Genomic DNA, 24701 nt, shown 5'->3' on the forward strand with positions numbered 1-24701 from the left:
AAAAATTACAGGATCTTTGCTTATTAGTTTATGGTATAATCTTGTAATGACCAAAATAAGAAGTTCAAAGATCCAGGATTCCATTGAATGCCCATATATACTTTACATTATACTTTAATATCATATAGCTGGCTACAAGTGGGATCTTTTTTGAGAAGTAGCAGGATTATAATAAACAAACATGTAAACACAGTGACAGAGTTTGCTACCGTGCGTGATGTATAAATGGATCCCAGCAGGTAAGAACAAGAAATTCTCCAAAGGAAAAGGAGAGAACTTTAAATGTGAGCTGTCACATGATCAGTAAGTGCTCTGTTTTTGATTGGCAGAACATCATATTCATCTGATCAAAATAAGTGCATTTACATTCTGAAAAAAATTGCAATTCAACCTCTCAAAAAATATCCATTAATGCTAATAAATTATATAAGACTTCCAAAGCAAATGGAAAAATATATTTATCTATAGATTACATATCAGTAAACAACAATATTAGATATCATATGCAATACATTTTACAGCAATTAGCTTTTCTGCTATAACGTACCACAGGCATCAGTAGCTACTTTTTTTAAAAAGTCATTCAAAAAATCTGAAAGAACAGAAGCTGTATTTTATTAACTGATTAATGTAGAATAGACTTAGGTTATGCTTCCTTTTTATTCTCTTCAAAAAATAGAGATATCACAAGACACACCCACAACATGATAAAAGATATGTTTAAGTATAGGCACCGATTACCTACTTCTCGAGTTGAACACGGCCAATGGACAACACAAGAGGACAAAACACCTATGGAAAAATAAATGGCATGATATTGCTTAATTAAATGGCAGAGACACATTGCCAGTCATGCCTGACTTTAATAAAAGCGACGCAGAGCACAGGAATATAAAGCACGGGATGACCCAGCCACAGTGTATGGCATGTTACCACAGTAGACAGCGTGCAGTAGACGGGAGCCTTATCCAAGCCAAACAAGATCATCAACATAGTACATATTGATCATAATGTGATATCACTTGTGACTGACTAAACACATGCAAGAAGAGATGGGTGGAACAACTCTGAACTGAAGCCCCTTAGCATGTGGCTCAAGTGTTTCCCTACAATCTAACCAATCACGGAGCTTGAACACATTTGATTCATTTGAGTTTGGGTTGGATGCTGCTCCAATCTACAATGCACGGCCTGAAGTGAGGAGTGGCACTTGGCATAGAAACCGCAATCAGACATCAGTAATGTACTGTAGTTGTGGTGTGAAGTTTGGCACCTAAAACACCCTACGATGTGTGTGTAGAACGAAACAGCACAGAAACATACAGACTGGTTTATAGACAGACAGTCCCTCACTCACACATAGAAGTCTCTTTTTTTATTATATTGCACATACTAAAGAACAGTGAAGGAGATACGTATAGTATAGCCTGGTGTGACAGGAGTGTGTAAACCATATCGACTCTAACCCTGGGATATCGTCATCATTTCCACCTTGATCACCTCAGCCACTCACCATGAACGATCACATCCAATTCAAGCATCCATGGACCAACTCCGCTCCATGGTTAATTATACGTTGTTTTTTTTAAATGCTACAAACTGAAATGAAGCACTGTAAAATAAGATATTGTAGTTATTTTTGGAACGGTTCATTGTGTGTTACACTAAAGACCTGTAGAAGGTCAGTCAGTGCAGCCAGTGGGGTCCGGACCATCACTGGGGGGGGAGTGGGACTTGTAGTTCTAGTAATAGAAGTTAGGCTGTGTGAAGCTGTCTGCTCTGCATGTCATTTCAACTGGAGGATGTGCACGTCTGTTGCATCCTTGGAAACGTGCACAGCCCATTCACACTCCCTCACTACAGATTCAGGTTTTCGAGCATGTGCACACTCTGCCGCAGGTTCAATGTCCTCGGCTGAAATGCTCGCCCACGGCAGAGTTAAGACTTGAAGACGTGCACGGCCCGCACCACGTACTGCCTGCAGATGGGGCACTCGCTCATCCTCATCCCACATTTGGTACAAGTGACCATGTGGCCGCACTCCAGCAGCACACAGTCGATCACAGCGTCCATGCAGATGCGACACAGGTGATCATCAGAGGCCAGCTGAGCCTTCATACTATCTGTGGAGAGAAACAAGGTATGAGGAAACAGCATTACCCTACGCAGTACGCAGCCTGACGATGGCCGTCTTCTCTGGTTCATTCACACACCCTACATCAGTTGCAGTGGAGCCCTCAGAAAACGGGCTCATTCTAATGGCTGGAATGGAATAATTGCAACAGAGTCACGTGGTTTCCATATATTTGATCTGTTTGATACCTGTTCCATTCATTCCATTCCAGCCATTACAATGAGCCCATCCTCCTATAGCTCCTCCCGCCAGCCTCCTCTGATCAGTAGCTACATGATGTATGTAGTGCGTCAATAGTCAGTTTAAACAGCAGGGTTAACTGGCCTCTCTCCAGAACAACACTTAGCGTGTTAAACAACAGGGTTAACTGGTCTCTCTCCAGAACAACACTTAGTGTGTTAAACAGCAGGGTTAACTGGTCTCTCTCCAGAACAACACTTAGTGTGTTAAACAGCAGGGTTAACTGGTCTCTCTCCAGAACAACACTTAGTGTGTTAAACAACAGGGTTAACTGGTCTCTCTCCAGAACAACACTTAGTGTGTTAAACAGCAGGGTTAACTGGTCTCTCTCCAGAACAACACTTAGTGTGTTAAACAGCAGGGTTAACTGGTCTCTCTCCAGAACAACACTTAGTGTGTTAAACAGCAGGGTTAACTGGTCTCTCTCCAGAACAACACTTAGTGTGTTAAACAGCAGGGTTAACTGGTCTCTCTCCAGAACAACACTTAGTGTGTTAAACAGCAGGGTTAACTGGTCTCTCTCCAGAACAACACTTAGTGTGTTAAACAGCAGGGTTAACTGGTCTCTCTCCAGAACAACACTTAGTGTGTTAAACAGCAGGGTATAATGCAACCCTCAAGCCCTTTATATTATTAGGAAGGGTGTCTCAAAGACCTGCACTACAATGAAACCTGATGAAGATGGTGGGATTCAAATAATATGACGGGTCGTAACGAGGTAAGAGTTGTTAGGGACCGCGTTAATGACAGGATGAACGACAGGCCTTCAGTACTATGATGATGGGAATGAGAACAACATGGAACCATGCCGGGAAATATGATCAGGATCCGACGGAAATTAGACTTCAGCATGCATCAATATGGAGAGTTGTATTTTAAGACAGTGCTGAGCCCTCTGTGGTTTTGCAGGTGGGATGATGGTGGAGTTAGACATGCTTTACACAATAATGCCTTACCTCCCACTGCACCATTGCATATAGGTGGAGGATATGCCACCACTTAGAATGAAAGCACATACCAAAAGAGCCATTAGTGATTTGAACAGGATACAAGCTCTTACTCCAATTCTTCCACCTCACGTAGAACTGAGAACAACTCTTGTACACAAGTCATCTGATCCAGCAGTGAATGAGAAGTCACACTTCCACACAAATATGTGCATGTTATATACAACCCAATGATAGAGTGTTGAATGCTCACCTGCGGTCATGCTGTTGATGTTACTGACATTTTCCACTAAAATAAAATCAAGAAATGCATTTTTAATACTGTGCTGTATCTGGAACTGTAAATAACACCAATCAAAAAAAATATGTTTCGACTTGGACAGTTTCTATATGGTTGAAAATAGGGTTTAACTGGAGATTGATAAGCTACAATGGTCATTATTAACAGGATCACTATGGGTTCTAGCTGAGGTTAAGGTTGGTTGGTAAAGGAGGAAATGATTCAACGTGGTGCTTACTGGACTTCCTGTTCTGCTCGTTCTCCCTATAGAGCCGATGTACCCGCTCGATCAGCTCCCACTTCTCACAGCATCCAGAGTAGTTGACAAAGTTACGGGCCAGAATCTCTTTGAGCTGCCGAACAGACAGGCTCTCAATGTCCCCCTCATTATCCAGGTCAGACAAAGAGGCCCGCATCCTCCTCTGCGTCACCGGACTGACCTACCAGAGAGAGAAGAGGAGGCCCTTCAGAAAACATGTGCAAGCCAACAAGTTCAACTACGACTAGGTTTTTGTAGTGAACGCCATGGTCATTGAAGCAAATAGCACAGAGTGAATCCTCTCACAAGAGTGAGTCAGTGAGTTCTCTTCAGTTAAACACATGCGGAGGAGACAGAGGCAGAGCTGGCTGTCTCACCTCTATGATAGGTTCCCTGGCAGGTTCCAGGTGCAGGACGGGGATGGTTGGAGCTTCCCCATGCGGCTGGGGTTTCCACAGAAAACAAAACATAGATCAAAAAGACGGTCAGATTCAGTTTTTGAAATGGTATGAAAGCAGATAAGCAGCTTTGAAATACTTGTTTTTTTTTTTCCCGACAGGATGCTCCTCACTCTTTCGCCCACAAATCAGAATGTCTATAAAACACCACAGGGTGGGCTCTAATCACGAGACTTCCACTTGCAGTTAATCACATTGATATTTGATGGCTCTCTTAAAATGTCTGATAAGGAAATTCGGTATGGAGGCGTGTCCTCTAAAAGGTTGCCCGTGTTACACTTAGTATTCAGCATCATTTGCTTCTTCTAATCTTCTTTTTTCTTTTTTGAAGGCGATGGCTTTATTAGGAGTTTGCCTGCGACCAGAATCCAATGGTCTTGGCAGGGATGCAGCAAAAACGCAGAGTGAGTCTGGTGAGAATGCGTTTGGCTTGCGGCATATTGCCCTGCATTAACTCAGCCCTTTATGTGCAATGAAGAGAGTAGCCTAGACTCCCCTCGTCTCTGTCGCCACTGGACCATAGCACATAAAGCAGTTAGCTAATGGTGCAGGCGCCGGGCATTCTTCTGGTGTGACATCACAATGAGGGATGGGTGTGTAGGGGTCGGGGGACGCTGACGTCCCTGGTCGTACATGCACACACATGCGCTCCCTCCGTCACACTCCGCTGGACCAATAAGCCAGCAGGCTCCCAGCATGCACCTGCGTTAATAATGCATCAGCAGTCCTGTTGGTGGCGTGCTAGCCTCCCCCGCTGTGCAAAGCACCGGGCACCAGCGATGCCCATAACCAGCTGAGGGTGTTACAGTTGGTGCATATTCATCTTAAGATAGTTGGTGAGACAACCACACATCACTGTCAGAGGACATCTCTCCTTGATAGCAGAAAAGACAGTGCTAGCGGTATCACAATAGGAGGATGTTGATGTTTGGGATGCCGAAGATGACCCCAGGGACAGAGATGTGAGAAGTACTGTTGTCTTTCTCTTTCTCTCTGTCTTCTCAGTTACAGCTGTGCGGTTGAGAGGAATCAGAAGCCAGCCTGTGTGCGACTGAGTGTGACATAACCGACTCAGCTTAACAGGCAAAGGGTTTAAGCCTTGACTGTTGCTGACTGGCTCCAGCTCCCAGGGTGACACTGTAAACGCAGCTGTTTCCAGCAGTCAGTCAAGTGGACGTCAGCTCACTGCAGTGGCGCTGGGCTTTTCCCTGTGTGAGTGAGGCACCTCATTCATGTCAAACACACACAGCACCAGACTGTATCAAACAGTTTTTTTTCTGGCTGTAAAGAACAGGGCCTGACTGCAATACTACACTGCAATTACTAGACTGCTTGGGAGCTTTTTATGCTCCTATATTTAGCCTACATGGTTTTCCCAGGGGGTTACTTTCAGTAGGACTGGGGACAATCATAGCCCTACAAACCAGCACTAGAGATCTAGAACAGATTGCACGTTGCTGATTGTTATGCTTAGCTGTGACTTCACACTGACAAATATGCTTCCCACATCTGTGCCATGTGCTCTTCAAGCTTCACATTAATTAGCTTTGAAACAAGTAGGACAGATGTCAAAAGAGCAGGGAAGGCAGTAACGGAGGGGGGCAGACGTGAGGGAATGGGACCAAGTTTTGTGTGTGTGTGTGTTGGCGTGCGTGTGTGAGTGTGTTGTGTGTGTGGATGTGTTGTGTGTGTGTGTGTGTGTCCGCGTGCGACTGTGCATGCGTGTGTGGGTGTGTGAGTGTGTTGTGTGTATGTGTGTTGTGTGTCGTCACACCTGGCTCTGAGCGGTCCCTGAGCTGTCACTCCGGCTGAGAGGAGCGTCTCCCTGGGAGGCAGAGAGCACCGACTGCTCCGAGGCGGAGCGTCGTGTGGCTGAGGGGGGCGAAGCGTGGAGGGAGTGGGGGAGGGAGTGCAGGCTGTCTGTGTCCTCCTCCTCCTCCTCCTCTACAGCTCCTTGTGTGGAGGTGTTTTCCCCTGCTTCCAGGTGGCAGAGCACCAGGTCCACCAGGTCCTCCTTCTCCCTGCAGGTGTCTGTGGGGATGTTGCGCAGCAGCAGGTACTGGCGCAGGTCTTTAACGCGCAGCGCCATGAGCTGTGGTCTCTGGAAGGCCGTGCCGCGCAGGAGGTGACAGGTGGTGCAGCAGCGGAGGTTCTCCTGCAGCACCGAGCACAGGGCACAGAAACTCTTCTTACAGTCCGAGCAAATGTGCTGAGAAAGAGAGGGAGAGAGAGAGGGAGTAGAGGGAGGGAGTAGAGAGAGGGAGTAGAGAGAGGGAATAGAGAGAGAGGGAGAGAGGGAGTAGAGAGAGGGAGAGAGTAGAGAGAGAGAGAGCGAGGGTATAGAGAGAGAGGGAGTAGAGAGAGAGGGAGTAGAGAGAGGGAGAGAGGGAGTAGAGAGAGGGAGAGAGCGAGGGAATAGAGAGAGAGGGAGTGAGGGAATAGAGAGAGAGAGGGAGTAGAGAGAGGAAGAGTAGAGAGAGGGAGTAGAGAGAGGGAGAGAGGGAGTAGAGAGAGAGTAGAGGGAGTAGAGAAAGGGAGTAGATAGAGGGAGAGGGAGTAGAGAGAGGGAGAGGGAGTAGAGAGAGAGAGGGAGTAGAGCGAGGGAGGGAGTAGGGAGAGGGAGGGGGAGTAGAGAGAGGGAGAGGGAGTAGAGAGAGAGGGAGTAGAGAGAGAGAGGGAGTAGAGAGAGGGAGGGAGTAGAGAGAGGGAGGGAGTAGGGAGAGGGAGGGAGTAGGGAGAGGGAGGGAGTAGAGAGAGAGGGAGTAGAGAGAGAGAGGGAGTAGAGAGAGAGAGGGAGTAGGGAGAGAGAGAGGGAGTAGAGAGAGAGAGGGAGTAGGGAGAGGGAGGGAGAGTGAAAGGGAGTAGAGAGAGAGAGGGAGTAGGGAGAGGGAGGGAGTAGGGAGAGAGAGAGTAGAGAGAGAGAGAGGGAGAGAGGGAGTAGAGAGAGGGAGTAGAGAGAGGAAGAGTCACCACACACATTTAGAAGACAAACCCAAATTGGTCTACACGGACAAGTTCTGTCCTGGTTTGGATCTTATCTGTTTGAAAGATATCTGTTTGTCTCTGTGGATGGTTTGTCCTCTGACAAATCAACTGTAAATGTCGGTGTTCCTCAAGGTTCCGTTTTGGGACCACTATTGTTTTCACTATATATTTTACCTCTTGGGGATGTCATTCGGAAACATAATGTTAACTTTCACTGCTATGCGGATGACACACAGCTGTACATTTCGAAGAAACATGGTGAAGCCCCAAAACTGCCCTCGCTGGAAGCCTGTGTTTCAGACATAAGGAAGTGGATGGCTGCTTGTTCTAGGTCCCAAGAAACAAAGAGATCTTCTGTTGAATCTGACAATTAATCTTGATGGTTGTACAGTCGTCTCAAATAAAACTGTGAAGGACCTCGGCGTTACTCTGGACCCTGATCTCTCTTTGAACGAACATATCAAGACTGTTTCAAGGACAGCTTTTTTCCATCTACATAACATTGCAAAAATCAGAAACATTCTGTCCAAAAATGATGCAGAAAAATTAATCCATGCTTTTGTCACTTCTAGGTTAGACTAGTGCAATGCTCTACTTTCCGTCTACCTGGATAAAGCAATAAATAAACTTCAGTTAGTGCTAAACACAGCTGCTAGAATCTTGACTAGATCCAAAACATTTGATCATATTACTCCAGTGCTAGCCTCTCTACACTGGCTTCCTGTTAAGGCAAGGGCTGATTTCAAGGTTTTACTGCTAACCTACAAAGCATTACATGGGCTTGCTCCTACCTATCGTTCCGATTTGGTCCTGCCATACATACCTACACGTACGCTACGGTCGCAAGACGCAGGCCTCCTTACTGTCCCTAGAATTTCTAAGCAAACAGCTGGAGGAAGGGCTTTCTCCTATAGCGCTTCATTTTTATGGAACGGTCTGCCTATCCATGTGAGAGTGAAGTCTTTACTGAAGACTCATCTCTTCAGTAGGTCCTATGATTGAGTGTAGTCTGGCCCAGAAGTGTGAAGGTGAACAGAAAGGCACTGGAGCAACTTGCTGTCTCTGCCTGGCCGGTTCCCCTCTTTCCACTGGGATTCTCTGCCTCTAACCCTGTTACAGTGGCCGAGTAACTGGCCCACTGGTGCTCTTCCATTCTGACCCTAGGAGGGGTGCGTCACTTGAGTGGGTTTAGTCACTGACTTGATCTTCCTGTCTGGGTTGCCCCCCCCCCCTTGGGTTGTGCCATGGCGGAGATCTTTGTGGGCTATACTCGGCTTTGTCTCAGGATGGTAAGTTGGTGGTTGAAGATATCCCTCTAGTGGTGTGGGGGCTGTGCTTTGGCAAAGTGGGTGGGGTTATATCCTGCTTGCTTGGCCCTGTCCGGGGGTATCGTCGGATGGGGCTACAGTGTCTCCTGACCCCTCTTGTCTCAGCCTCAAGTATTTATGCTGCAGTAGTTTATGTGTTGGGGGGCTAGAGTCAGTCTGTTATATGTGAATTTAAGTATTCTCTCTCTCTCTCTCTCTCTCTCTCTCTCTCTCTCTCTCTCTCTCTCCTCTCTTCTCTCTCTCTCTCTCTCTCTCCTCTCTCTCTCTCTCTCTCTCTCTCTCTTCTCTCTCTCTCTCTCTCTTCTCTCTCTCTCTCTCTCTCTCTCTCTGAGCCCTAGGACCATGCCTCAGGACTACCTGGCCTGATGACTACTTGCTGTCCCCAGTCCACCTGGCCGTGCTGCTGCTCCAGTTTCAACTGTTCTGCCTGCGGCTATGGAATCCTGACCTGTTCACCGGACGTGCTACCTGTCCCAGACCTGCTGTTTTCAACTCTTTAGAGACAGCACAGCCAGAAGATGACTGGCCACCCCTCATAGCCTGGTTACTCTCTAGGTTTCTTGCTAGGTTCTGGCCGTTGTAGGGAGTTTTTCCTAGCCACCGTGTTTCTACACCTGCATTGCTTGCTGTTTGGGGTTTTAGGCTGGGTTTCTGTACAGCACTTTGAGATATCAGCTGATGTAAGAAGGGCTTTATAAATAAATTAGATTTGATTCCCTATGACATCACCATGTTCTAGGACAGAGGAGGACTTTATCTCATTTCTTGGCACATAAAATCTAAATAATACTATATGGCAAATTGCCCAGATATTCCTGACATTCACAAGCTTATCTCGGTTTACTGAGGCAATTCAGATGAATCGACTGACAGACAGCCAGTTTGAATGGAGATTCTTCCATGTCATTGGTGTGTAAATGAGCTGCGGACCACTCTGACAGATCTATTCTTCAATCATCAGTGTTAATCCCCCTGAACCTCTGCTTTCATGACACAAATATCAAGCTGAGCCACACACACACACACGTGTGGTTATAATATAACCCGGGACTGAATCTGCCATCAGCATAGCAACAGGTGTGAGCGGGCTGATAGAGCAGTCTGAGCCTGGAAGCTCAGAGAACGCTCCAGGGGCTTCCATCGCTGTCCCAGCATGCCACACTGTCAGACAACGCCTAGAGACACTCTGCCATTTACCTGTCTGCAGTCTAAGCTGGTGCCCTGGTGTGGCCATTATGATTGAGTACTTCATATGGAAGTTAGTTTTATTTGTTTATTTATAAGGGGCGCATTCTTCCTCCTCCTCCTCATCTTCTTACACACTGTCCTCATCAGCGTTCTCATCATAAACAACATCATCATCGTTATTGTTTTACACACTAAAAACATCACCCCCTCACCACTTACCTTGCGCCTGAAGACAGAGAAGGCCAGCCCACAGGCCTTGCAGAGCTGACCTACACTCCCTGCGCTGGTGGGGGGATAGGTGGAGTACCCGGCGCTGGGGGCAAAGCGGAAGGGCCCCGCCCCGGCCCCGAACCCTGGCTGCTGCCCGCGCACCGTCCCTGTGCCCATCACCTCGTTCAGCAGCCCGCAGCATGATGCCCACATGGACGATGCCCCTGCCTACGACACAAACATACACAGCATGCACGTCTGTTCTCCAAGTTTGAATGCCTAGTTTAGAGTCCTATTATCCATCCCAGTAGGTTCATAAACAATATGCCTTTGGCAGTACTGAAATCATAGTAGCCTGCAATGCAATCAATACAGTGCCCCAATTTCATCCCTTTTTTACAACTTTTGTTGCAGGTCGCATCACTAAGGGAAAGGATCGCAGACTTCACACTTTATTTGTCATTTGTCCCTGAATCCCACAATGCCTCAGTGTGATCTTCCGCTGCTCAACAACCTTTCCCCTCAATGAACTACATGCCTTTGTGGCTCCTGAGTTCCTCTACAAAAGGCATTGAAATATTGTAATACAGTCTCCGGGATCCTAGTGCATTGAAAATTGTGTAGCAGTGCATGGCGGCAGCCGGCGTATTCAGAACAGAACGTATTCAGAGGCCTGTGAACAGTGGTGCAGCAGAGGCGGATGTTACAGTTTATAGAGCTTCAGAAGAAAGACACTCACACTGGAACGAACAGGGTGAAAGACACTCACACTGGAACGAACAGGGTGAAAGACACTCACACTGGAACGAACATGGTGAAAGACACTCACACTGGAACGAACAGGGTGAAAGACACAAAAAAAGACAGGACGCTGGCTGCAAATATATTATTATGAGAACTCTTTGGGTCTGTTTGAGGTTGAAAATGACTTGAGTCAAGCACCAGAGTATAGGTTGACCGTTTAATCGGAATGGCCGTTTTTTTTTTACACCTTTATATAATCTTTATTTAACAAGGCAAGTGGGTTAACTGCCTTGTTCAGGGGCAGAACGACAGATTTTTACCTTGTCAGCTCAGGGATTCAATCTTGCAACTTTACAGTTAACTAGTCCAACGCTCTAACCCCTGCCTCACGAGGAGCCCGCCTGTTACGCAAATGCAGTAAGAAGCCAAGGTAAGTTGCTAGCTAGCATTTAACATAAACAATCATAATCACTAGTTATAACTACACATGGTTGATGATATTACTAGTTTATCTAGCGTGTCCTGCACTGCATATAATAGATGCAGTGCGCATTCGCGAAAAAGGACTGTCGTTGCTCCAACGTGTACCTAACCATAAACACCCATGCCTTTCTTAAAATCAACATACAGAAGTATATATTTTTAAACCTGCATATTTAGCTAAAAGAAATTCAGGATAGCAGGCAATATTAACCAGGTGAAATTGTGTCACTTCTCTTGCGTTCATTGCACGCAGAGTCAGAGTATATGCAACAGTTTGTGCCGCCTGGCTCATTGCGAACTAATTTGCCAGAATTTTACGTAATTATGACATAACATTGAAGGTTGTGCAATGTAACAGGAATATTTAGACTGATGGATGCCACCCGTTAGATAAAATACAGAACGGTTCCGTATTTCACTGAAAGAATAAACGTCTTGTTTTCGAGATGATAGTTTCCGGATTCAACCATATTAATGACCAAAGGCTCTTATTTCTGTGTGTTATTATGTTATAATTAGGTCTATGATTTGATAGAGCAGTCTGACTGAGCAATGGTAGGCACCAGCAGGCTCATAAGCATTCATTCAAACAGCACTTTCGTGCGTTTTGCCAGCAGCTCTGCTGTTTATGACTTCAAGCCTATCAACTCCCGAGATAAGGCTGGTGTAACGATGTGATGTGAAATGGCTAGCTAGTTAGCAGGGTGCGCGCTAATAGCGTTTCAAAAGTCACTAGCTCTGAGATTTGGAGTAGTTGTTCCCCTTGCTCTGCATGGGTAACGCTGCTTCGAGGGTGGCTGTTGTCGATGTGTCCCTGGTTCGAGCCCAGGTAGGAGCGAGGAGAGGGACGGAAGCTATACTGTTACACTGGCAATACTAAAGTGCCTATAAGATATTCCAATAGTCAAAGGTATATGAAATACAAATGGTATAGAGAGAAATAGTCCTATAATTCCTATAATAACTACAACCTAAAACTTCTTATCTGGGAATATTGAAGACTCATGTTAAAAGGAACCACAAGCTTTCATATGTTCTCATGTTCTGAGCAAGGAACTTAAACGTTAGCTTCCTTACATGGCACATATTGCACTTTTACTTTCTTCTCCAACACTTAGTTTTTGCATTATTTAAACCAAATTGAACAAGTTTCATTGATTTTATTGATGTATTATATTAGGTTAAAATAAGTGTTCATTCAGTATTGTTGTAATTGTCATCATTACAAATAAAATAAAATAAATGTAATCGGCCGATTAATCGGCATCCGTTTTTTTTTGTCCTGCAATAATCGGTATCGGCGTTGAAAAATCATAATCGGTCGACCTCTACACCAGAGCCCAAACAGCCTGTCCTAATAAGCTAGTCCGAAGGGGATTAATCAATACATTTCTGTCCATTATCTAATGAATAACAACATTGCAGCAGGAAAGTGACCACAGCTCTTATAGACAAAAAACACCAGATGAGAGGAAGGTGACCACAGCTCTTATAAACAAAAAACACCTGAAGAGAGGAAGGTGACCACAGCTCTTATAGACAAAAAGCACCTGATGAGAGGAAGGTGACCACAGCTCTTATAGACAAAAACACCAGATGAGAGGAAGGTGAAAACAGCTCTTATAGACAAAAAACACCTGATGAGAGGAAAGTGAAACATCTTTTCTACATAAAGACTTCTATGGTTGCTGTGGGAGCAGTGGGGTAATTTCTCAGTTATGACAGCCTTATGACCTGGTAGAGTAGGTGCACTTAGGGATATTAGTGTGGTCAAGGACCATAAGAGGACCGTACAGTGCATGTGACATGTTTTCCTGATCAATGTTTTACTGACAGCAAGACTGTCCACTCCAGAGCCTGAGACCCAAGATGGTGTGATCTCAGACGTAGCTCCTTGGAGCATACTGATGAGAGGATGAGGGAGGGGCAGGGAGAGAGAGAGAATATGTCTTCTGTTCCACGGTCTGGGGAATCAAGAGCTGACATGAGCATACAGTATGTGGCTCTGTCGGAGTTCAGAAGAGAAGCCAGTGTATATTTTACGAGCAGGGGTCGCCGCTGTCCACAAATAAAGCTCTGCTCAGCCGTGACCTGCCACAATACTCAGGCCTGCTCTGTGATCTCACCTCAGTTACATAAGTGCATGTCAGATGGCTAGATGGAATATGTGGAACTGACTGCACTGAGAAAGAGAAGGTCTTCTCGGAAATACATTACAACAATAAGCTTGTTGTGAAACTGAACAGAAAGGACCACAGCAGCTCAATTTCTAGTTCCAGTTTTCCTGATAACATTTTGCTTTGTTGCCTTCAGAAACTATTCATACACCTTGACTTATTGCAAAATGTGTTGTGTTACAGGGAGAATTCACAATGGGTTCAATAAAACTAAACTTCTCGCCCATCTACGCACAATACCCCATAATGACAAAGTGAAAACATGTTTTTAGAAATGTTAGCAAATTTCTTGAAAACAAAAAAACTAAAAGTATTCACACCCCTGAGTCAATACATGTTAGGATCACCTATGACAGCTGTCTTTCTGGGTAAGTCCCTAAGTGTAAATAAGAATGTCTTAACTGACTTGCCTAGTTAAATAAAGGTAAAAAAAGAAAAAAAGAAAGTGCTTTTACACACCTGGATTATACAATATTTGCACATTACTTAAGTGAAAACTTTAACTAGGCCACTCAACATTAAAATGTTGTCTTAGTAAGCAACTCCATTGTATATTTGGCCTTGTGTTTTACGTTATTGTCCTGCTGAAAGGTGAATTAGTCTCCCAGTGTCTGGTGGAAAGAAGACTGAACCAGGTTTTCCTCTAGGATTTTGCCTGTGCTTGTTCTATTCAGTTTATTTTTATCCTAAAAAACTCTAGTCCTTGCCAATGACATGATGCAGCCACCACCATGCTTGAAAATATGAAGAGTGGTACTTAGTGATGTGTTTGATTTGCCCCAAACATAACACTTTTTATTCAGGACATAAAGTTAATTTCTTTGCCACATTTTTTGCAGTTGTACTTTAGGGCCTTATTACAAACAGGATGCAGATTTTGGATTTCAGATAACTTTCAGATAATTTTATGTGTGGGATACAGAAATGAGGTAGTCATAACAAAATCATGTTAAAGACTATTATTGCTCACAGAGTGAGTCCATGCCACTTATGTGATTTGTTAAGCACATTTGTATTGCCATAACAAAGGGGTTGAATACTTAATCACTCAAGACATTTCAGCTTTTCATTTTTAATTAATTTGTTACATAAAAAAAAAACATCGGACAATTCCTTTTATTGTGTGTAGGGGGTATTGTACGAAGGCCAGTAACAAAAACATCATTCCACTTTGACATTGTGTGTAGGGGGTATTGTACGAAGGCCAGTAACAAAAACATCATTCCACTTTGACATTGTGTGTAGGAGGTATTGTACGAAGGCCAGTAACAAAAACATCACAATTGAATCAATTTTAAATTCAGGCCCCTTGACTTTTTCCACATTTTGTTACGTTACAGCCTTATTCTAAAATGGATATACACACAATACCCCATAATGACAAAGCAAAAACAGGTTTATACATTTTTGCAAATGTATAAAAAATAAAAACTGAAACATCACATTTACATAAGTATTCAGACCCTTTACTCAGTACTTTGTTGAAGTACCTTTGGCAGCGATTACAACCTCAAGTCTTCTGGAGTATGACGCTACAAGCTTGGCACACCTGTATTTGGTGGGTTTCTCCCATTATTCTCTGCAGATCCTCTCAAGCTCTGTGAGGTTGAATGGGGAGCGTCGCTGCACAGCTATTTTCAGATCTCTCCAGAGATGTTTGATTGGGTTCAAGTCCGGGCTCTGGCTGGACATTCAGAGACTTGTCCCGAAGCCACTCCTGGGTTGTCTTGGCTGTGTGCTTAGGGTCGTTGTCCTGTTGCCCCAGTCTGACGTCCTGAGCGCTCTGGAGCAGGTTTTTATCAAGGATCTCTCTGTAAGTTGCTCCGTTCATCTTTCTCTCGATCTTGACTAGTCTCCCAGTCTCTGCCATTGAAAAACACCCCACAGCATGATGCTGTCACCACCATTCTTCACCGTAGGGATGTGCCAGGTTTCCTCCAGACGTGACGCTTGGCCTTTAGGCCAAAGAGTTCAATCTTGGTTTCATCAGACCAGATAATCTTGTTTCTCATGGTCTGAAAGTCTTTAGATGCCTTTTGGCAAATTCCAAGCAGGCTGTCATGTGCCTATCACTGAGGAATGACTTCCGTCTGGCCAATCTACCATAAAGGCCTGATTGGATTGATGCAGAGATGGTTGTTCTTCTGGAAGGTCCTCCCATCTCCACAGAGGAACTCTGGAGCTTTGTCAGAGTGACCAAGGCTCTTCTCCTCCCCGATTGATCAGTTTGGCCGGGTGGCCAGCTCTAGGAAGAGTCTTGGTGGTTCCAAACTTCTTCCATTTAAGATTGATGGGGTCCACTGTGTTCTTGGGACCTTCAATAATGCAGAGATTTTTTGGTACCCTTCCCCAGATCTGTGCCTCGACACAATCCTCTCAGAGCTCTACGGACAATTCCTTCACCCACATGGCTTGGTTTTTGCTCTGACATGCACTGTCAACTCTGGGACCTTATATAGACAAGTGTTTGCCTTTCCAAATCATGTCCAATCAATTGAATTTACCACAGGTGGACTCCAATCAAGGCGTAGAAACATCTCAGGGATGATAAATAGAAACAGGATGCACCTGAGCTCAATTTCAACTCATAGCAAAGGGTCTGAATACTTATGTAAATGAGGTGTTTCTGTTTTTTATTTGTAATACATTTCCCAAAATTTCAAAAAAACTGTTTTCCCTTTGTCATTGATGACGGGGAAAAACAATTATTTAATCAATTTTAAAATAAGGCTGTAATGTAACAAAATGTGGAAAAAGTCAAGGGGTCCGATTACTTTCTGAATACACTGTGTGTCAATGCTACAGTATTCACACCCCTCGACTTTAAAATGTAAATGAGCCACCATGACTCAGATGTGCCCCTTCCCTTTGGACAGTCACTCAGTGGGCCATTACTACACCCTTCCTCCTCTTTTCTGCTAGATTTACCAGGATGAGGCACAGCGGTCTGGCCATAAAAATCACTCATATCTGGCACAGTACCAGAGGCAGAGCTTTCCCCTGTCACCTCAATTAGCACCCAGTAAGCTCTGTAGGGAGGGACTGCCAAAGCATACAAGAGTTACACTACAGTGCACTACTCTGTTACCAATATCTACACTTTCTTTGTGCTTATTAATGTCTCATCCACTGATCATGAAGATTAAATATTAATTACTATAACATGCCTGGTTGTGGGCAGTTTTATCTGATGGGGGGGGGGGGAATTTAGGGCCCTTAACCCCACCTGTCATGTTTGACTGTTTTCTACACTGTTAAAATGTCTATCTCATGATGTGCTGAACCTGCTGATGAGCATTGGGATATTAAATTCTTCTGACCTTTGACTTCTATATGTCACGTTCTGACCTTTGTTTTGTATTTATTTAGTATGGTCAGGGCGTGAGTTGGGGTGGGCAGTCTATGTTTGTTTTTCTATGATTTGGGGATTTGTATGTTTCGGCCTAGTATGGTTCTCAATCAGAGGCAGGTGTCATTAGTTGTCTCTGATTGAGAATAATACTTAGGTAGCCTGGGTTGCACTGTTTGTTTGTGGGTGATTGTCTATGTTGATTGCTTGTGTCATCACAGTTCTCATTTAGCTTCACGGTCGTTATTTGTTTATTGTTTTGTATAGTGTTTCAGTGTTCAGTGTTTTCTTTATTAAATTTCATCATGAACACATACCACGCCGCATTTTGGTCCTCCGATCCTTCTCGCCTCTCCTCTTCAGATGAAGAGGAGGACGACCGTGACACTATCATCCTTTTTTGCAGACTATATGACAGTGTAAGACATTCCCTAAAGAACAAAGACCAGACAAGGTTGACAAACTGTGCAAATAATTTACGTTTTCTTCCTAAACGCAAAATCCACCAATTCTTCACATTTGTGTTTTTTCACTAGAAATGATTGTTTTTGGGTACCTTAATGTGTGTGTAAAATATTACTGTTCTCCTCTACTTCTCCTCTACTCTACCTCTTTTTATTAATAGATTTTAGATCCGTATGAAAAAATAACGCTATATATCCATTCTTTAGATGGAATGGAATATCCTATATATTTGACCGTGACATGCCGTTGTCTCACCAAGCTATCTTAAGCCCAACGGACTAACTGTAAGTCAATATGGATAAGAGCATCTACTAAATTACAAAAATGTCTAATGGAAATGTTTTACCTACAGATCTCATTTTACTGTACTGTATATACTGATGTCACAAATGTACAGTTCTTTATTCAAAATTGTTTTTTTTTTTACATTTGACTGTGTATAAACTATCAGTACTACTCATTTCTCTGAGAGTGAAGCGGATATTGTTCAGCAAAATAAAATGATTATTTATCTCTGAAATGAAACCATCAAGTGATAGATTTCAAACAAATGCATGTCTGTCATTGAACAACCCCATACCATGAGTAGATAGTGAAAAAACACACCAATCTCTTTCATAAGTTCTTCATACAATAAAAGTGAATATATCAACATTTCAATTTTTTTTATTTTATTATATAGCGTTTTGTAGTGGTGGAAAAAGTACCCAATTTTCATACTTGAGTAAAAGTAAAGATACCGTAATAGAAAATGAGTCAAGTAAAAGTGAAAGTCCACCAGTAAAATATTACTTGAGTTAAAAGTCTAAAAGTATTTGGTTTTAAATATACGTAAGTATCAAAATGAAATGTAATTGCTAAAATATACTTAAGTAAAAGTATAAATCAATTTTCAAATTCCTTATACATATACAGTACCAGTCAACAGTTTGGACACACCTACTCATTCAAGGGGTGTTCTTTATTTTGACTATTTTCTACATTATAGAACAATAGTGAAGACAACAAAACTATGAAGTAGCACATATGGAATCATGTAGAAACCAAAAAAGTGTTGAACAAATCAAATATATTTGAGATTCTTCAAAGGTGCCACCCTTTGCCTTGATGACAGCTTTGCACACTCTTGGCATTCTCTCAACCAGCTTCACCTGGAATGCTTTTCCAACAGTCTTGAAGGAGTTCCCACATATGCTGAGCACTTGTTGGCTGCTTTTCCCTCATACTGTGGCCCAACTCATCCCAAACCATCTCAATTGGGTTGAGGTCGGATGATTGTGGAGGCCAGGTAACCCCCATACTCTAATTAAATTCCCACTCTCCCCACTACATATGGCAGAAAGGTAGGCCTCACTTGAAGCCTGATCATCAGGAGGTAATGTGCTTTTGAGTGACATCGGCAGAAGAGTTGAGCCAAAATGTGGAGACGAAGTGTGGGTTAAGGTTAGATTTAGGGACAGGGTTACAGATAAGGTTGAGCCGGGAGTTGATATGAAGTTAAGGTTAGGATTGAGGCTAGGTTGAGGGTTGAGCTGCAATGTGGACATGAAGCTAGGGTTAATGCCTCAACCCTAGACACACTGGCCACCCCTCAGAGTCTGGTTCCTCTCTAGGTTTCTTCCTAGGTTCCTGCCTTTCTATGGAGCTTTTCCTAGCCACCGTGCTTCTACATCTGCATTGCTTGCTCTTCTGGGTTTTAGGCTGAGTTTCTGTACAAACATCTGCTGATGTAAAAATGGCTTTATAAATAAATGTGACAGATTGCCATAACCCTAACCTTAATCAAATTAACAATTAATTAATTTGCCCCTCTCCCCACTACATGGCAGAAAGTTAGGCCTCGCTTGAAGCCTGAACTAGAGTTAATGTGCTTTTGAGTGACATTGGCAGAAGGGTTGAGGCTAGAAGCAAAATTCACGCATGGGATCGTTCAACAGACACTACCGATGAACCCAAGCCTATATCTGACCGTGTGAAATGAACTCTTCACATTGAATACTTGGTCCTACAGAGAACAAGGCATTTCTCTCCATAGAAATTACCTACACCCCTCACATAATCATAAAGCTCCGTAAACTGCGATTGAGATAGCTAATCGTCCTTGCACACAACCAATCGTGACCTTATAGGGATGCCCTGTGTTGTGGTTCAGCTTCCTGTGGCAAAAGGAAGTGTCTTAATTCATCCTCAACATGGTCCTTCATTCTCTCCCTGCAGTTACACAAAAACACTTGTCTTCCATCCTCTGTAGAACGGTCAATTCTTAACGTAAAGACTTGAACCTCAGGGCATCATTAAAGAGTGTCCCCAGGAGGCTGTACATTTAATCCTATGATTACAGAAAGTGACTTAATAGGGGGTCATATGGGAAGTTTCAAAGGGTTAAAAAGGTTGAATCTTCCCAAATTGTACATATTTGTGACTGGGGGACCTGGCATATGAAAGTCAATCGACCCAAAATAATGTTTCACCACCATTGGACACAATGGTCTTGCAAGTCAGAAACTAAGAGCATTGTTATGAATTCCTGAATGAATTCAGAAGAGGATATTGGTATTTTTTTCTTTCTTTTTTTGGACTTGAAACTGTCTAACTGCTGGCCTGCCTGCCTGTCTGTCTGTCAGTCTATCGGCCTGTCTGTGGGAGAGTGGAGGGAGAGATAAGAGGAGGGAGAGGCAGGAAAAGAAGGAGGGAGAGAGAATGAAGGGGGAGGAGAGAGAGAAAAAGTGAGGGAAGGGGAGAGAGAGGGTGAAGGAGGGATGGGGATAGAGAGGAGGGGGATGGAGGGAGGGAAAGGAGGGAGATCAAATGGAGGGGTAAGAGGGAGGGAGAGAGAGAGAAAGAGAATGGGGGAGAGGGTGAAGGAGGGAGAGGAGAGAGAGAGGAGGGGGGGAAGAGAGTGTCAACAGAGACAGAGGTTGGAGAGAGGAGGGAGCAAGAGAAGGGGGAGGCAGGGAAAGAAGGAGGGAGAGATATTGAAAGGTGGCGGAGGGAGAGAGAGAAGGTGGACGGAGGGAGAGAGAGAAGGTGGACGGAGGGAAAGAGAGAAGGTGGACGGAGGGAAAGAGAGAAGGTGGACGGAGGGAAAGGGAGAAAAAATGGGAGAAGGTGAAGGAGGAACGGGAAGAGAGAGGGATAGAGAGATGAGAGGAGGTGGACGTAGGGAAAGGAGGGAAAGAGAATGGAGGGGAGCGGAGGGAGAGAAGGGGGAGAGAGAGGGATAGAGAGATGAGAGGAGGTGGACGTAGGGAAAGGAGGGAAAGAGAATGGAGGGGAGCGGAGGGAGAGAAGGGGGAGAGAGAGGGATAGAGAGATGAGAGGAGGTGGACGTAGGGAACGGAGGGAAAGAGAATGGAGGGGAGCGGAGGGAGAGAAGGGGGAGAGAGAGGGATAGAGAGATGAGAGGAGGTGGACGTAGGGAAAGGAGGGAAAGAGAATGGAGGGGAGCGGAGGGAGAGAAGGGGGAGAGAGAGGGATAGAGAGATGAGAGGAGGTGGACGTAGGGAAAGGAGGGAAAGAGAATGGAGGGGAGCGGAGGGAGAGAAGGGGGAGAGAGAGGGATAGAGAGATGAGAGGAGGTGGACGTAGGGAAAGGAGGGAAAGAGAATGGAGGGGAGCGGAGGGAGAGAAGGGGGAGAGAGAGGGATAGAGAGATGAGAGGAGGTGGACGTAGGGAAAGGAGGGAAAGAGAATGGAGGGGAGCGGAGGGAGAGAAGGGGGAGAGAGAGGGATAGAGAGATGAGAGGAGGTGGACGTAGGGAAAGGAGGGAAAGAGAATGGAGGGGAGCGGAGGGAGAGAAGGGGGAGAGAGAGGGAGGGGGAGAGAAAGACAGAGGGTGAGAGTGTGAAGGGGGAGGGAGTGAAAAGAGAATGAGGGGGTGATAAAGAGGAAGTAAATAGTGAGAGGCAGACATTAAATAAACGAGAAAAACATTAACCTTGTTACATTCATCTTTTCCCAATGACTACAATGTATTGAGAAAAATATCAACCCTGTGACGCTCATCTTTTCCCATTGACTGCAATGTATTAAGAAAAACATTAGCCAATTCGACATTTTACCTTTTTGCAAAAATGTGCCAGGATGACGTTTTCCTATGATATCATGTTGCAAAGCCTGAATACTCATAAACTGTAAACCAGGTCTACCCCTGCACCTCAGTTCCAGTACAAACCAGGTCTACACCTTTGACTGAGTCCCAATACTAATATAACCCAGATCTACACCTGTATATCTCAGCCCAAATACCCATACGAACCAAGATAATTGGCTATGTCCCAGTACTCTGATAAACCAGGTCAACCCTTGTGACTATTCAGCAAAACTCACATAAACCAGGTCTACCATTGTGTAAGAGACACTAAAGACACCTTTTGACATTAAATATTTGTTACGTTATTACACTAATTTAGTTTATGGGTCCACACATGGCCAATTCCCCGATTTAAACATATGTTGACGCTAAATGGAAAAACCATCTGTAAAATAATCTTGATCATGTATATCCATTACCCAACTCAACTTCAATCTACTGAAAAAAGCAATCACCTGCTATGATAAAATATATATATTAAATTAGATCACAAATGTGACCACTAAGATATGTATATGCCACAAGCATCATGGATTCAATGTATTGAAAATGAAGGCACATATGTAAACTAGACCCTTTAAACATTAGATTTACAAAAGACAATATTTAAAAAAATATATTTTTTAAATTAATGTATTTGACGTGTTTATTCCCAAAACGCTGTATTCAACAAATTTTTCACATTTGTGTTTTTACATCAGCAATTATTGCTTATGGGACCCTTCATGTGTGTTTAAAATATTACTGTTCTCAGATGTTGTTTTTATTTTTGGTGTGCAAAATGTATGTATCCTTTGTTTAGCTGGAATGGAATGTTGGTATCCTGTATATTTGACTGTGACAGGTGGTTGTCTCACCTAGCTCTATCTTCAGATGAATGCACTTACTGTAAATCCCTCTGAATAAGAGCATCTGCTAAATGACTAAAATGTCCAATGTATAGACCTCATATTACTGTATTGAATTATTATTTTATTTTTAGAAATGTAGTTATTTGTTACATTTTGACTGTGTAAAACCTAGTAGTACTACTTCTTCCTCTCAGAGTGAGGCGGATATTTAAAAAAAAAAACATGATTATTTGTCTCTCTGAAATGAAACCGTCAAGTGATAGATTTTAAACATACTGATTAGATTGTGGAAAAAAACACACCAATGTTTTTCAGAATTTCTTTAAACAATAAAAGCAAATTTTACAGACAAATTTGGAATGAAACTCTCTTAGTTTTTAAGCTGTTGAATACAGACTTCTGGTGCCAAATTCGTCAGGAAAAGGACACCTTGGAGATGTCTGCTTGTGGTCTTGTGACCATTTTGAGAAATCATATGAAACTTCTCTGAATCATACTAGACACCATAATATATTGCTTATTTGTTGATAAGTACAACTTTAACTTCTCTAAAACCGTTAAAGTACCAAAATATTGTGACTGATGAGATTAAATGGGTTAAAGGCTGTTGGCACATCTAGAAATAAGACCTCATTCTTACGCAGTCAAAAAAAGAAGAAGTGAAGAACAACTGCTTTAAACACTTGGGGTGGAAGAGGACAGCTCCTACTAATAAAAATAGTGATTTGGATCAGGGAATATTTTGTTTGCAGGAAATAAAAACGAAGTGGTGTGTCTGCTCCTGTGATATTAAATACAGTATGACTGCTGTATTTAATAAACGGATACCTTTCTGAGTATGTATCACATTTCATTCCAACAGACCATAGCTCTTCTCACAGGTCCAAATCCATTTTGGACTTCAGAACTGTGTCATGGCAGTCAACCTATCCTGAGTGAATTCTCTTGCACAATAAAACAATATGCCCCAATGAGCAACAGACCTGTCTCGAACAAGTCCCCATGACAATTCAATGGAACTCAAGAGAAGTCATGTTGAATAACAGAATGCAGTATCAATTCATGAGTTGTACTGTATTTCAGCTATCATCCTCCATTTCTCATGAACTGAAAAGCTCATTTTCAATATAAACCAGATTAGTCAACAAAACATCACGGCGTTCTCTCTGGGACAGATTATGGTTTGTCATGATCAGAAAGAAGACCAGATGACCTTTCACCTGCACTGAGACAACAAGGACAATATGGCATACCTGAAGATATAGATGTTGCACAAACATGCAATAATACACATGTGTATTATTGATATGATAGGCCTTTGAACAATCATAGCCGCCAGCATTTGTATCGACACTTGTCTAACATCAATGTGTTCCTTCATTGCATATACAAGGAAGATACAGTACGTCTTCACTGCAAAGTATTCACCTCCCTACAATGGGTGGGGATAAACTCCTTATGTTTACTTTGCAAAGCGCCTTGTAATTATTGCAATTTCAAAGACAACTGCCTGCTGCATAACATAACACTGATATGCTGGATCGGAGCCAAACATTACCATTGGAAATAATTGCTCAATTTAGAACATCTTTACTCCAAATTCTATATTCTGATACTCATTAGTGTTGCAAGAAGCAGGACTTTTAAAAAGGGGGTAGAGGTGGTTAATTAAAACGAGGTAAATAACTTTCCCGCAAGTTGGATACTCTCACTGACAAAGTGCAAGGGGGTTATTTTTCATAATCATCCATCCTCCACCTCACCATCACCATTGTTATTGTTCGCGCCTGTTGTAGCACTACCGGTCAGTGAGTTGTAGAGATTACTGAGTCCAAAGGCTAACTCAGTACGGGTATTTATCAACAGACCAGAAATCTCACAAATAATTCCTCACTCATTGACTGCAGTATACTGATCTCATTATAGCAGATTAACGCTGGGAAATGGAATAGACATCGCACTGTGGTCCCAGTCTGACACTGGTGCACAGTGGTACAATCCACTTAGTGTCAGACTGAGGGTCAGAAAGCGCTCATGACCATCAACATATAATATCATATATGGATGCCATTATAAATAGAACGCAACATAAATATTTCAACCCTGAGAAAATATTCCAACCGGTAAAAACATGAATGTTACTCACCTTATACATGCATCCGTATAATCAGAGTTTGCAACCCTTTAAAGCAAACGACAAAACAACACAATTCATGTATTGTAATTTTATAACATTGCATGGGTTTGACTGCATATGAAATTGACATTTTGTTTAAATATTTTGTCGACAACCGTAATTGAAAGTTGTAAAATAGATAGAATGCAAGCCGGTTGTGCATAAATATAATAACAGAGACACTTTGACATTGCAATAGGCTTACCATACCTTCATTCCGACTCCCGGTTCTGAAATTTGTCGAGTAATATTAGAATGATGACCATTGCAAGGGCACAAGGAATCACACCATTACGTCTTCCCTCTCAGAAGCTCTCTGTGTATTTGCAGAAT

At 43.3% G+C, this 24701-nt stretch overlaps 1 protein-coding gene across 4 annotated transcripts; it reads right to left on the reverse strand.

Annotated features, from left to right (window-relative positions):
• Nucleotides 1-98: 98 nt before the first annotated feature.
• rnf34b (ring finger protein 34b) lies at nucleotides 99-24701 on the reverse strand. 4 transcript variants are annotated; one of them, XM_031803175.1, is made up of 9 exons: nucleotides 24579-24701; nucleotides 24339-24374; nucleotides 10039-10257; nucleotides 6093-6527; nucleotides 4238-4303; nucleotides 3840-4041; nucleotides 3575-3610; nucleotides 3331-3372; nucleotides 99-2123 (listed from the first exon to the last, which is right to left on the reverse strand). In XM_031803175.1, the coding sequence occupies exons 2-9, from the start codon at nucleotides 24345-24347 to the stop codon at nucleotides 1939-1941; spliced, it is 1194 nt and encodes a 397-aa protein (XP_031659035.1). In that variant the 5' UTR covers nucleotides 24348-24374; nucleotides 24579-24701; the 3' UTR covers nucleotides 99-1938. The 4 variants fall into 4 exon arrangements, with proteins under 4 accessions (XP_031659035.1, XP_031659036.1, XP_031659037.1 ...); XM_031803176.1 differs by having other exon boundaries at nucleotides 6093-6473; nucleotides 24579-24687; XM_031803177.1 differs by lacking the exon at nucleotides 4238-4303 and having other exon boundaries at nucleotides 24579-24694.

The sequence above is a fragment of the Oncorhynchus kisutch genome, linkage group LG23 (genome assembly GCF_002021735.2).
Source record: "Oncorhynchus kisutch isolate 150728-3 linkage group LG23, Okis_V2, whole genome shotgun sequence".
NCBI lineage: Eukaryota > Metazoa > Chordata > Actinopteri > Salmoniformes > Salmonidae > Oncorhynchus > Oncorhynchus kisutch.